This window comes from Nestor notabilis, unplaced genomic scaffold (assembly GCF_000696875.1).
Source record: "Nestor notabilis isolate BGI_N333 unplaced genomic scaffold, ASM69687v1 scaffold576, whole genome shotgun sequence".
NCBI classification, from domain to species: Eukaryota; Metazoa; Chordata; class Aves; order Psittaciformes; family Psittacidae; genus Nestor; species Nestor notabilis.
In genome coordinates, this window is record NW_009931305.1 from 39053 (window position 1) to 53598 (window position 14546).

The following is a 14546-nucleotide window of genomic DNA, read 5'->3' on the forward strand; positions in this document are numbered from 1 at the left end:
CCTGACCCTGAACACTGCCAGGGATGGAGCAGGTCAACAGCAGATGGAGGAGAAGGTAAGGAAAGGCTGGTCAGGAGCTCAGAGTCCCAGTCCCACACATAGGCAGAAATCCTTGCTGATGTCCAGCCCATCCTCCCATAGCTTGGCAGCTGCATCAGGGAGGTTGTCCATCATGGGAGCCTGGGAAGGAGCTAGCAAGGAAGGATGAAAGCTGGATAATGACCATAAAGTGGCAGCTTATGATTACTTTGGACGAGATTTAATTAATTTACTTTGTGAGAACCAGAAGAAAAGAGGGAAGAGAATGACTCTTTCTTTGGCCAGGAGAGCCCACAGTGAGCTACAGTACCTCCTGCATCAGTGATTTTCCTATACCAGCTGCAATTCTCTTAACTTGCTGCTCTGATACATCCTGAGGGAGTCCTCAGACCCCTCCTGACCTTTGAGGCTACCTTCATGAGAAGTTTGGGTGATGGAAAACCCACCACATGCCTAATCCTACCTATGGATTTGTGGCACTTCCTCACTCAAGAACAGAATGGTTTGCACCTTGGGTAGATTTCCTTCTTTTCCATGAGTTTTGCCAATCATTTTTTAGCATCAACAGCCTCCTGTAGCAGGGACATCCCCAGCTGAGCAACATGCTGTGAGATGAACTGCCTCCTCTTCTTTGCTTTTAACCTACCACCCACTAGTCTCCATCTCCTGTGATGCTGCTTGCAGTGGGAAGGCGGTGAATAATAGATTTCAATATGGGTTCAAACTGAAACAGGGGAAGTTCAGGTTAGATATAAGGAAGAAGCTCTTCCCTGTGAGGGTGCTGAGGTGCTGGCACAGGTTGTCCAGAGAACCTGTGAATGATCCAACCCTGGACGTGTTCAGGGCCAGGCTGGACAGAGTCTTTGGTGACATAGTTCAGTGCGAGGTGTCCCTGCCCATGGCAGCGGGGTTGGAACTGGATGGTCTTAAGATCCTTTCCAACCCAAACTATTCTATGATTTTTATTTACCTTCTCCATGACATTCCACCAACACCTGCAAGGTCCAACGCTCCATAAGCTATTTTTGTCCAGGGATTGACATCCTGATTGATATGAGCTATCCTGATAAGGGAAAAGGGTTCCCGACACAAAGCCCACCCCAAGCAACAGCAAAGCCCCTTGTCAGTGCGAACAATCCTGCTTGTCCTCACACTTCCCATATTCATGGTGGCTCAGCACTGGGGCATGACTTTGGCACGTTGTTTTCCCACCTGCTATCACATCTGCAGCATTTTTGTGCCATGGTCTCTTCAGAACATGCTCTAAAGCAAAGACCTTTTGAAAAAAGGATGCCCTTGCCAAGTGCAGCAGAAAGCAGGGCTGCTCACAGATTCTGCCTGTGTACTGGGAGCCAGGGCCAGAATTTAGCTTGGACTGGGTCCATTTTCATTTGTGCATTTGTCTTTTCTTCTTGTTTTGCTTTATTTTTCTGAGTGCTGAACACTGGGACCAGCAACTCTCCAAACAATCCAAGTGATATCACCTTCGAGTGAGTCATGGGCAGGGTAGGGTGGAGAAGTGCAGGCAAGGAAAGATCATGAGATTGTGCTAAGTCAAACAAGCTAAAAAATAAATGGGATATGTGTTTGGCTATGTGGAGGGCAGATTGCATCATCTACCAGTCAGCGCAGGGTGCCACAGTGGTGGGGACCATTTCCATGGCTTCAGAGATGCATACCTGGCTGGTTTTGTCCCAGATGTGAGTAAAGTGATATTAACTAGGGGAAAAAATGCATATAAACACATATGTCCTGTGCACACACAGTAAGGACAGCAAATAAATCACTCTTTTGCTTTCACTTCAGAGCACATATTTTATCGGCCCAACTTTGGCACCACCAAGAAAATGATGTTCAGTCTTCAGCTCATGTTTGGACTGAGTCCAGTCTCTTTGCACAGTGCAGGATGGCTTCCCCTGAGCCCATCTGCAGCTCTCTTAATTTCTTAATGATCCTGAAGGTAACTCTCTAGGGTTGCAACAGGACCTGCAGCTGATGCTCAGACCTGCCTCTGTCACTAGGATTCAGGCTTTGAAAGATGTGGAACAACCTCTTACAAACTGATGAAAGTTATAAAGGTTGCAAATAGACTTTCAAGCCCCCAGCAGTATTCAAATTGTAGTATCATAGAATAGTTAGGGTTGGAAAGGACCTTAAGCTCATGTAGTTTCTAACCCCTGCCATGGGCAGGGACACCACACACTAAACCATGTCATTTATCAGGAAAAGACAAAGTCCTCAGCAGGATCTCATAAGCCAACATGGAACCTTATCAACAAGGTAGTGTCAAAGATGAAGGATGAGGCTCTGCATCCCCCCCTACACTGAGATACAACCAGGATCCTCCATCCACCAGGAGAGCAAACATCACTGGGTAGGCAGTCACGATGGAGAAGGTTCACCTCAAATGGTCTGTCCCTGCTCCCCAAGCTGTGTCTGTGTTCCACATGTGGATTTAGTTAGGTTGGATGGAGACTTCTTTGCTGGGAGCACTACACCCAGAAGCAGCAGTCGTGTTCACGCAGAACAAAGACAAGCCAAGTCTGTTGTCTTCTCCCTGTGAGGGCTCTGGGGTCTCAGATGCTCCAGTCATGGCAAGGAGTTGCTGGATTCCAGCACACATACTGCATGTACTGTCAGTGCTCGCACACCAAGACCACCCCATGGGTGAATGTCCCCAGGGCACGTGTCACCACCTCCTCCTTCGGAAATCACTCCAAGCTTTGCCATGAAGTGTTGAGCTGGATGCCCAAGAGAGGTGTCCAGAGGGCTGATTTTGAGTGAGTAGGAAGAGTTCCTCTTTGAAACAAGACCAGGCTTCACAGATCTCTATTGTGTCACAATCCTACAATACTTGTTCTTCCCCTTCTTTGGTACTGCCCTGTTGTGGCCTTGATGCTTTTGGGACCAGATCATTAAAAAGTGCTCTTACACTGAGATATCTGCTGCTGGTGCATCATTCTCTGCAGCTATACCTGAGGTTTTACTCACATTTTCTATTTCTGGACCTTGGACTCATCCAGCTCATCCTGAGCTCTTCGAGTGCCCATTACTCCACACTGTCTTTCACGCTTCCTGACAATATCTATGCTGCTATATAGCAACTGTTAAAAAGCCCAGTCCAAAACCTCTCCCTCTCTCAAAATGCTGTCACACAGTTATGTGTATGAAATCGAGCTGTTTTCTTCCATTCTTCACTCATTCCCTAAATAAGTCCCTTCAACTCTTCCTTACGTGCGTCCTCCCACTGTCTATCAAGAGAGTCTTACGCTCCAGCATGTACAAAGTTAGCAGCCAAGGACCTGTTCTGGAGACCCCCTGCCTAGTTCTGTTCATCCCAGTGTGATCAAATGGGAAAACTATGGATACACTCAGTACACGTCTCTTCCAATGGGCACGCTTATTTGCATGGTAATGAAGATGGCAATGAGCCCCTTGTCTTCAGATGTACACAAGGTTCTAGCCAGTGAAAACCAGCCAAAGTTGAACTTCAGAGAATTCGTAGAGTTGGGTTTTTCTTCTTTTCAATTTGTATCTTTTATCTGGACAAAGCTTATAGTACAGAAACTTCACTGAGCTTCTAAAGACTGGATATGTTATTACTTTAGCAACCATCAGGCTGTTTAAGCAAGCACCAATCTCTTAAGTAGCCCGGCTCAAGCAGTAATTACTGGTCTCATTTCTAAAGGGACCCTTCTTTTATTTGCTTTGTTACCATAGCTTTTTGTTTTCTTTCCCTCGCTCTGAAAGTTGAAAAAATGCTACACAAATCTGCAGCTCCTCTGAGAACCCAGTGTGTGCTGCAAGCAGGGTTCACAGCAAAGCTGCAAAAGAGGTTATGGTGATTAGCCCCCTTCTCCAGTGAGGAAACTGAGGCATGAAACCTCTCCCTGACAAGGGAATGAAAAGAATTGCACGCTTAATGAAGTTCTTCACCTGTCTTGGCCCCAAACAACCACACTGAGCTATGCACGCTGACAGTGCAATGTCAGGGCTGAAAGGCAGGGATGGCCTTGCAGAGAGCGCAGGGCCCCCAGGCAGGATGGAGAGGGGGGAGCCAGATCCATCCACTATTGCCAAAATCTGAGATAGAATCATGGAATGGTTTGGGTTGGAAGAGACCTTAAAGCTCATCCAGTCCCAACCCCTTGCCATGAGCAGGGACACCTTCCACTAGAGCAAGTTGCTCCAAGCCCCATCCAACTTGGCCTTGAACACTGTCAGGGATGGGGCATTCATTTTCCTTGGGCAGCCTGTTCCAGTGCCTCACCACCCACCCAATGGAGAGATGGAGGAGAGGAATTGATGCCAGGCTTGGAAAGCCACCACTGGTCCTCATTGACCAGAGCATCGGGTGGCTACTGTAGATCCAGGCTGGTGGGTTGGAGACAGCGCGAGAAAGTGGGAAGGCTCAAAGCCATGTTTGGATGGAGAGCAGAGGAGATGCTACATGTAATACAAAGGAGGATTGTCCCCAGCATCACTGGGGTGTTTAAAAGCTCTTGGTTGAGCAGCCAGGGGTGGTGGTTTTGCTGTGGTTAGAACTGGATGTGACGATTCAAGCAGCCTAGTGCCAACTTATAAAGCTCACCAGTGCCCCAGAAGGAATAAATCCCTTTAATAAAACACAACCAAGGTGGTATCATTGCCTCTACAAAACCTAACCCTGGTGCTATTGCTGTGGTCAAAACCACAGGCTACACCACCACAGACTGCTTATTTGACTGTAAAAGCCATTCATTTCCATGAAGGCCCCAGGTCTTGCCAGCACAGAGTCATCAAGTCCTGCTTATTGTCTTTATCCAGTGTTCCTCAGCACATGTTGACACCCAGCATGTACTCCAGCCCTAAGACTTGGGCTGGCACTCAGCATGCTGCATGGCTTCATCTATGCTTTCCCTGCCTAACCATCAGTAAACACTGGTATCTGTCCATCTTCTCCCACGTCCCTCTGAGGGAGTAGCCCACATACCTAATGCTGAGTCTGGCTGCAATTTGGCCACTTTTTAGGGATGGTGTAAGAAAGCTTTGCTGGAACCCGTGCTCCTGGTTTCCTGGATGATGTTTCCCCCCAGCAGTCAGCTTGGAGAGCTTTTATGCAGCGTCAGTCCTGAATTTCCTGTTCCTGGCACCTGTTTTACTGTTTTGACACCAGGCTTTGGAGCACAGAGCAAATAATAATGCTATCCAGAGCTAATGTCATTTACTAAAATACAAATTAACGCGCGGTCACATGGCGGCACGATTTGTCATCCAGCGAAAATGACAAGAAATTAAGGCTGAGTCAGAAAGTTATTTCAGATGTAGAGGGGAATGCTGAGAGGGATGGGGCCATGCGGGAGCAACACTGACATCTCCTGGCTGCAGGAAACACGTCCGGCTTTCCCAGCAAGGAAAAGGCACCAGGATCCTCCAATACAAAAGCATCAACAGGGGTTGGGGAGGACAACAGAGTTTACATGGAGCGGTGGAAATTATCTGAGCCCACATTAAGAGTCCGCATTAGCATCACTATGGAATTTGAACAGAGGGTGCATGGCACTGATGACCCAAAATACATACAGAAGGTGAAGAGGTGTTGCTTTTCCATCAGTGAGGGTGACAGGGCTGTATCTACCCTTTTACACTGCAGGGTGAACTGTGCAGTGCAACACGCAGGAAAAGCAGGTACCATGAGTCGATCCATGCAGAAAAGACAAGCAACAATTTTCTCTGTCTGATCTGGAATGGGACCTGCCAGCCTTGTGCTGATAAACCAAGGAGGCATAGGCGCTATTGAACCTATCTTCAAAGTGGTGCCCTCATCTCCTGCTCTAGGACATCAGAAAGCAGCCTGGGCCATAGGTATGGAAGATACCTCTTGGGTGCAAGTCTCCTGCATCAGTCCAGAGTGGGATGGCTGAACCCACAGTGATGCAAACAGCTTTGGCCATAGGCTTGTTGCGTCCTGCACCAGGACCTTCTCCTAGAGAGTGGATGTCCTTCAAAACACAGTGTGTGCTGGACTGAGGAGGGAGGTGGCTGGATGGTTATCTGGAGAGAGGTGTGAGAAAAGTCCTCCATCCCCACCACCTGTACTTGTGTGGCTCCTGCAGCAATTACCAGCCTCCCTCCAAGCTGCATGTGGTTGCCACAATGGCTCACGGCTGTGTTTGAGGGAGCTGGATCTATTGCTAAGAGCCCTTTTACAGTGGGGACTATGAAGCTCCTGCCAAAGACATAGTATTACCCATCCTTATCACTTTAGGGTTGATGCCTTGCAGTTCTGCAGTGGCCAGCTCTTCACTGTGGTTGTAACAGCATTGCTAGCCAAGGACCTAATGGAAGAATCACATCTTTTCCACAGGTCTCTTGTCTTCCAGCCTGGTCTAACCATACCCTACGCTGCCATCCGCTTCCCCTTCCTCTAACCATGTTTCTTTTAATCTCTTCCAAGGTTCTTTCTTCCCGTCTCTGAAGCCCTCCGAAGTTGTCTTCAAGGTCATCTTCTGGCTGGGATACTTCAACAGCTGCGTGAACCCCATCATCTACCCGTGCTCCAGCAAAGAGTTCAAGCGAGCTTTCATCAGGCTGCTCAAGTGCCAATGCCATCGCAGAAGAAGGCCCATATGGCGTGTGTATGACCACCACTGGAGAGGGGCCTCCATGAACAGCTCAGTGCAAGACTCTGAGACAGACCTGAGGCCCAGGATTAACACCCTGAACAGCTCGTTCCTATTTAACTCCTCCTTGCAGGAGAGACCCAATAAGAGGCGAACACTCAGCTTCAAGGGCTGGAAAATGCTCACTCCTTTCCAGAAACCAGCATCCACCCAACTGAAGGAGAAGATGAACAGCCTTTCTAACAAAATCCGGGGTGGCTCCAGCAAAGGGGGGGTGACAGCCACCTACAAAACAGAGGTGGAGTCTGTCTCCATCGGGATCCCTCATGACTTCACGGAAAACATTGACTATCAAACCTATGACTTAACAGACTGCTGTGGGCTGAGAGAAACAGATATTTGAACCCACTGGGACAGCTTTTGGTGGTTTCTTTAGAGGTATCAAGCAGGAAGGTGAAGGGATACCACCCGTGGGTCTGTCAGGCAGACTGGAAGCAGCAATCAGGTATAAAATGCAGTTGCCCAAAGGTTATCAAAGCATCCCCCGTGCAGAGGTCAGCCCCTTCTGTGGGATCATGGGTTCCTCAAATAAGAGCCAGTGGCACATCCCATTTTAATGAGCCTCAGTGGGAGAGGAAGATGTGGGGTGGATATGGCCTTAGGACAAGAGCTGTTTCCTCCAGTGGATGGTTATCTTTGGTTCTGGAAGAAGCTGCACTATTAAGGGAAACCAGGATGTCTCCTTTGCCTTAAAAATACCACCATCAAAACTAATGGAAAGATCAAACCCCTACAGATGCCAACCCTGCCTTAGTACATATGGTCACGTTCCCATTCGGAAGCAGCACCCAGAAAGGACTCTGCCAAGCAGTAGCTGGCAGCTCATCCTTTAGATAATGGGTTGGGAGTTTGCAGGTTTACAGCGTTGGATAAGACCTCCAGGAGAGGCCTTTGCTTTGGGGGGTGAGCAGACTGTGGTATTCCCAAGCAGGGTGGGGGAATCCTGACTCTTTACCATCATGTGCAGTGACCACAGCTTTGCCCCTTCCATGTAACCTGGTTTTAGGCCAGAGGAGCAGTCCAGATGTGTACACTGATGCCAGTGGATGTGCAGGTCTCTCTTCTGTAATAACAACCTGTGATGCGTTTCTCACTTCACTTCCCAGTGAAACTCTTGCAACCCATCTTGCTCTAGTGCACATCAATCTGTGATACAGAGAGAAAGCAGCTCCTTTTGGTGTTGGTCATCCCCAACCTTTTCCGTCCCCTTCTTGCTCTTGCTGTTGTCCCTCTCAGACAACACAGAACAAAGATGTATCCCAGGGGCTTCACTCAGGTCTGTAGCGAACCTGCTCTGTGGCTCAGGAAAGGTGGGATGGCTCAGTTTGAGTCCTCTACTACCCATCTAAAATGGAGCTGATGTGCACTTAGAGCTCCCTCATGAGGGTTGATCTTCTCCCCCATCAGCGCCATGCCCATGACTCTTCTCTAAAGTGACTTCCCATATACCTGATACATCAAAGCCTTTGGTGGCTGATAACAATGGCCCTTGGTTATGTGTTTTAGCATGGTCAAAAACAACGTCAATAAGGTGGATTTTTGCCCTGCTCACAACCCCAGAGTGTGAGTTCTCCTTAGGAGGACACCATGGCCTTCTCCAGGGATCTCAGGGAGGTTGGTGCCATGACAGGCCCACCTCGCCCAGGCTCACACAAACAGTGCTTTGCAACTCAGATGATCATCCAAACTCTACTTGACCGTGTATTCCAAGCACTGGTTTTATCAAAAGTCAGACAAGCGATGAGTGATCATCAGGTTAAGCTGTGAGCAGAGGCAGGAGACAAGTAGACAATGGAGGCAAAGTCTGGATCTGAGGTGCAGTGTCTCAAGCCAAGTGGCTCAAGAACAGAACATGAAGTTGAGGAGTGGAAACATGAAACTGAATGTGTCCTGGATGGAAACTCATCCACATTAGCACTTTCTCCAAACCCCATTAGGAGTCTTTCACGAACGTGCCTATGGCACATCTAGCTAAGGGTGGCTATCAAAGGAAGATGAAAGGCTTCTAGGCACAGCACAGAGAATGTCACATTTCTTTCCCTGTTCATTTGCTTTAAAGGAAATCAAATCAGAGGAAAAGTCTGTCTTTGGTTTCTTACTTTAATGTACAGTGCATATTGAGACATGATGTCTGGAGCTGGCCCTGTCTCAACACCCTTCTGCCCTTTCCTCAAGGCAAGACACCAAACTGGACAAATTACTGCACAAAGACCTGCAGATTTTGTCCAAATATTTCTCTCCCAGCAGCAAATCCCACCAAGGCACATGGGCAGCATTGCACTTACACTGAACCCAGGCTCCTTACTGCCTGCATGTTGCCCAGTGTCTGCAGAACCTGCCAGCTTGAGAGGTTCAATCCTGTAAAAGCAAGGGACTGATGCCCCATGGGGAACCTCCATGGGGAAATGCATCTTATTTGTCCCTGTTTCTTTGGCCTTCAAGGGAAGTGAGACCCTACAGAGGTGATGGAGTGACACAGAAGGTCATTTTGCAGTGGAAGGACTGCAGATGCTGATGGTTTCCTGGGCTTTTTTGGGATCCTGATGGGAAAGCACACTGCTGGCACTGGAGATGTAGTAGAGAAGGCACTGGGGAGAGAGCAGAGATGTCTGGAAGGTCAAAGTGAAAGCATGACGTCTGCCTTCCTCTCAGGATGCATGTGCACACACACCACTATCAGAGGGACTAACTGCACCTAGATCTGCATTTTCAGACCCTGTTCTGAACCCTGCTCTAGCGCTTTGCAGGTTTAACACAGGCAAGTGCATAATGAAAGTGCTTTGGAGGCACAGTTTGGGACGAGCTGATACAGATATTACCAGAATTGAAAGTCTATTCAAGGGGGAAGATGAACATTTGCCATTAAATGCTCTCTGATGCTCAGGAGTCGATTTATCTGGTGTCTCTCCATAGCCAGATGTCTACAGCACATGGTAACATCTGCATCCATGAGCATAAAGATACACATACATACTTTACTATATTTATGTATGTGTCACCTCCAAAATAGCACATTCTCCTATAGATGGGCAGACATCCTATAAATGGAGACCTTGTGGGGGCTTTAAGCAATTGCTGACAAGCAGTTCATTCCCGTGAATGAGTTAACATTATTGCTTCCACTTACAGCCTCCAGCCCCTTGAAAGCAACCAGAAGGGAAACAAGGATGAGCCTGGAGGTTTACTGCCTCTCCATCCCAGTTTACAGACCTATGAGGGAGAAAATGAGGACAAAGGCTGTTTAAGCACACGTGCATATACACATATAAATGCCCAAACTGGCTTACTTACTTACTGCGTTTGATCTGGCACCGAGATACAGCCTGGAAGGTGCTGTAGGAAAGTCTTGAGTTCTGCTGTGCTGTGTTCAGGCAAAACACTTGTTTCTCACCTTAGGCAGAACCCCCTTTCGTTTGGCATCTTGCATCAGAAGAAGTAACGCCAGGACTGGATTCTGACGCTGTTCATGTAGAGCTTCATTTAGAGTAGACAGGGTTGCCTCTGCTGGCACGGGAGGAGGACAATGTTGCACGAAGGATGACCTGAGTATCTAAAATTGTGCATTTCTCTCTGATTCCCTTTATCTCCAAACTCTCCAAGTTTGGATAAATGGGCTCAGGCCTTCAGGAGGTGAATCTGGTCTGATTCCACTCACTTCTCTGGACCCACAATGGTGCGACCCGCTGAGGGTATGGCCCCATTTCTCCAGATCTACCAAGCAGGCCATTTCCCAAAGCCCCAACACCTTGGTTATCCAGCAGCCCTCACCTCATTGCACTGGCTTTATATCACTGACATCATCATCAGACCTCGCTGCTTTATCAAACCAAGTGATGAGGATGGTGAACAGCAGCTTTTATGTCAGTAGACTCTTGCGAGTCCTACTTCAGGGGGAAGGAAGGTCCCTGTCAGCCTGAGCTGGACTGCAGTTGGGTTGCGTTCCTATTGTTTACAGTGTGTATATAAGTGTACATTTTCTTTAGCAGACATTGGGATTTTTTATGTCTAGATTTTTATTTTTCATCCCCAGATGTATTTATTAGCCGGAGTCTCTCTGTTTTGTGGTTCAAGCCTGTCAGATTGATGTAAGCTCTATGAAACAGAATGCACATATTTTTGTTCGTTTGTACCAAATACATGCACAAACCTGTCTAAAACCTCGCTGTGAGTTGTGGCTGTGTCTGCTTTTTACAACATGGGTTGTAGGGGATGAGCGAGGGAGGGAGAGAGAGAAACCTGCTAATTATCCACTATTGGTTTTTCTTAAAGACTTTCGTGTCGTTTCACAAGGACAATTATTCATTCCCACGTGCAAGCATTTATGGTAAGAATACAACAGAAGAGGACAATCTCAGATTTATGCTGCACAGGGAGGAAGGGATGAAGCCACAACTTATCCCAGATGCTCCATGGAGCAGGAGGAATCTGCATGTAGCCATGAGCCATGGAGTGGAAGAGGGCAGGAGAAGGGGAAGTTGTTGTGTAGTTGATGGTCAGAAGCAAGCTCTGGTGAAAGAGTTTCCATAAAAGCAAGGTTTTTAAGTGACAACTGAAATTTTAACTCATTTTTCTTCTAAAGTTAACATTTTTAATGTTCAAAGTTAAACTTAGAAGTTTAACCTTTAAAGTTAAAACTCGGGCTTTGCTCACAAAACCACTTGCCTTGGTGAAATGGAAATGACATTTCCTATTCACCCATCTCACTCCAGGTACTCTGTTTCACAAGATGTAGCCTGATGGCATCACTAGATATGGGCACTGGTGTCTCAAAGCTGGGTGCGTTGGGAAGGACTCAGAGCTGGAAAATCCAAAGAGGAGAATGGCAAAAGAAGACAAATCACCTCCAGGATGCTAAAGCAATGTCATACAGCAGTAAGGGGAGAAACAGGGCTCTGGAAACATCCAACAAGTACCCCAGGAATATCTCTTTGCAAAACAAATGACACACACAGCCCAAGGCTGGCCCACCCTCCAGGGATGGCTCCAGGCAGAAGCAAAGTGAGCAGCCACCAAATACAACTACAGTTCATACACAAATATAATTCATCAGCTCCAGGGAAGATTGTCATGACTTCACCCTGCATTTTGTAGTGCTCGTGTGTGGCTGAGTCAGGCTGATGCTGGGGAAGGGGGATGGATGCTGTGCTCCCTGGTGAGCCCACAGCAAAGGATGCCCCTGACAGATGCTGCTCACGTTAAAGGGATTTCTTTCCCTTCTGTATCACTGACAAGGCAGGAGCCTGCCCTGCTTGAATGCCCCGAGGAAAGCCTTAGGTGCTTTGCTGTTGAATTCTTCAAGGGTATGATTAGAAAGACCCATGCCACGGCCACAAGGACTGAATGAGCCTTTGTAGCAACATGGGCATGTTGCTTTTGGCTTCCATCCTCACACCAAGTTTAATCCAAGAGAACATTGTGTGGCCTAAGCTACACTGACAGCATGAGGGGCCATGGCTAGACAGTTCTGGTGTCTGTCAGGGCCCAGGCTGGTGCTGGTCTGGCTCAATCCCACCTTACAGCAGCCCTCAAAAGCCCGTGCATCTGTTAATGCACCCGTCCAGCCTGGCCTTGAACACTGCCAGGGATGGGGCAGCCACAGCTTCTCTGGGCACCCTGTGCCAGCGCCTCAGCACCCTCCTGTAATATGTATATTTATAGTAATACATGTTTTTATGGTACATGTCTGAGACAGGAAAGGGAAAGGCAAAAGGGAAAAACAAAAGGGGATATAATATGAAAACATCGGGTCAATATTTGATAGCAGTCACAGGCAAAAATTTCATGTTAAAGAATTTGGGGCAGAAAATGGAGAATGGAAGAGATGGAGAATGACATTGAAAATATCTCTGCATCTCTGAAGAAACCTATGATGTACACATAATTTGAATACTGCTTGCTTTTCTGATCAGCCTGGGTCAAAAAGGATGGAATGAACCCAGCAAAGGCTGACAAAAATGACCAAAGACATGGGATAGTTTCCATCTGAAGAACAATTAAATCAAAGGGCATTTTCCTGGAACAGATGACTGAAGAAGAACACAATGGAGGTCTATAAAATCAAGATTGCCAGGGAGAAGACAAACAGTGCATGGTTGTTCAGTTTCTCATAATACAAGAACAAAATGACATCAAATCCAATTATCAAAATGAACAAAGTGAGGTAAGTCTTCACACAGCACATATTGAAATGGTGGAATGAGATACTGCATCTGCCAAAAGTCTATAGGGGTTGAAACAGCAATTAGGTGCCTTCATGACTGAAAGGGCTGTTGGAAACTTTTATACCATCTCTGAGATAAGTCCCTGAGGCAACAGTTGTGAGATGGGAGAATATTCCAGGGGATATTTCAATGTAGGCTTTTTCCTTCCCTCCTGAAGTTGCCATCATCAGAGAACAGGGACTCAGGCAGAAGGGCCTAGGGTCTGGACTGGTACAGATGTTTGTATGTCCCCTTCATCTGTATCCATGCCCCAGCTACATCATTCTTTTCTCTTTCCATAGGCTAAAATGAGAAAAGACACGGAAAGCCCAAGGTTAGTCTCCAGTGCACATTAAATCAAGGAGTTCACACCACTTTGCCATCACTATGTGCCAATTCCTGTTACTGAACACCACTCACAAGCTGAAAACCATTTCCTCAACAGACAAAAGTCTCCCCATAAAGGATAGACTTAGATCTCGGATCTTGGATCCAAAAGGATCTCTCCATAGAGGATAGACTTGGAGCTGCCCAGAGATTTCCCAAGAAGCTTCAGCCATCTTGTGCAAAGGTTTAATTTCTTTTCCACTTTCAGACCTATAAATGTCCCTCAGTGGAGATGCACATCATGAATAGTGGCATTAAGGCCACTGACAAGTAAGTTTGTTTTTCCTTCAGTGGGATTCAGCTCGTGGTTTAAGACATCTCCATTCCAATAGAGTATCCATGTATGAGCCGGGTGTTTAAACTTCATTATGGAGATCTAGAGCAAAAGAACACTGTTCCTGATTATGGGTGTTTCACACCATTTGAGCCATCCTAGGCTATCCAAGACATCTGCACATGGCCAGGAAATAGGACAGAAAACCTCTTGTGCAAAATGGCCTCAGGAATATGACAGAAGGACCTATCTGTAAGCTGGGAGCAGAAGTAAATGTTGGGCAAAGAACAGACAGAAAGTGAAGGTCTGATCCCCCTCTTCCCCAAGGGAAAGAGTGGTTGAATATATCATCAAAGTCAGATCAAGGCTTGACATGCAGGAAGGACCACACCACCCAGTCCCTACGGCATCCTGGGAGACCTTGGCAGTGTACTGCCAAGAGGGTGGGAAGGACAAGTCAGAGAGAGTGACCTATCCTGAGGTCCCATGAGGCCAGAAAGAAAAGGTTTTATAGCGAAATGTTCAGTTCTGTTCAGTTCAATAAACCCAACTTAGCCAACTTCCCTGCGTGCTGGTGGATAACGGATGTCTTGGGGTTTGGAGGGGAGAGTGTAGGCATCAAAAATAATTTTAATGCATTTTCTGGAAACATGGTCTTGTATTTATTATGCCCAAGTCTCCAATTTCATGTTCACGACACAGTCTCAAGCAGGATATTTCACACAGGTTGGAGATGGCTGGACTTCCTGCTCTTCTTTACCCTCAAAAAGACTGAGGCAAGGCAGGGACTTTGGCCATGACAGGTCCAGTTGACCAGTGCTAAATACCTCACTAAGACTTGAGAGAAAATACTTGGGTATTTCAGAATCAAAGCCCAATCCAGCTCCTGTGCTGAATATTTACTCTTCTTTTTGGATGGAAAAGAAAAATCTCTTAAGGGCTATATGTATATTCAGATTATATATATATTATATATATAAATAA

The 14546-nt window shown here is 47.0% G+C and overlaps 1 protein-coding gene across 1 annotated transcript in view; it reads left to right on the forward strand.

Annotated features, from left to right (window-relative positions):
- The window catches only part of ADRA1D (adrenoceptor alpha 1D), a 46026-nt gene extending 38982 nt beyond the window's left edge, over window positions 1-7044 (forward strand). The window contains 1 exon segment of the mRNA XM_010015822.1: window positions 6476-7044. Within this exon segment, the coding sequence (XP_010014124.1) occupies window positions 6476-7044 (569 nt within the window).
- The last annotated feature ends 7502 nt before the right edge of the window (window positions 7045-14546 follow it).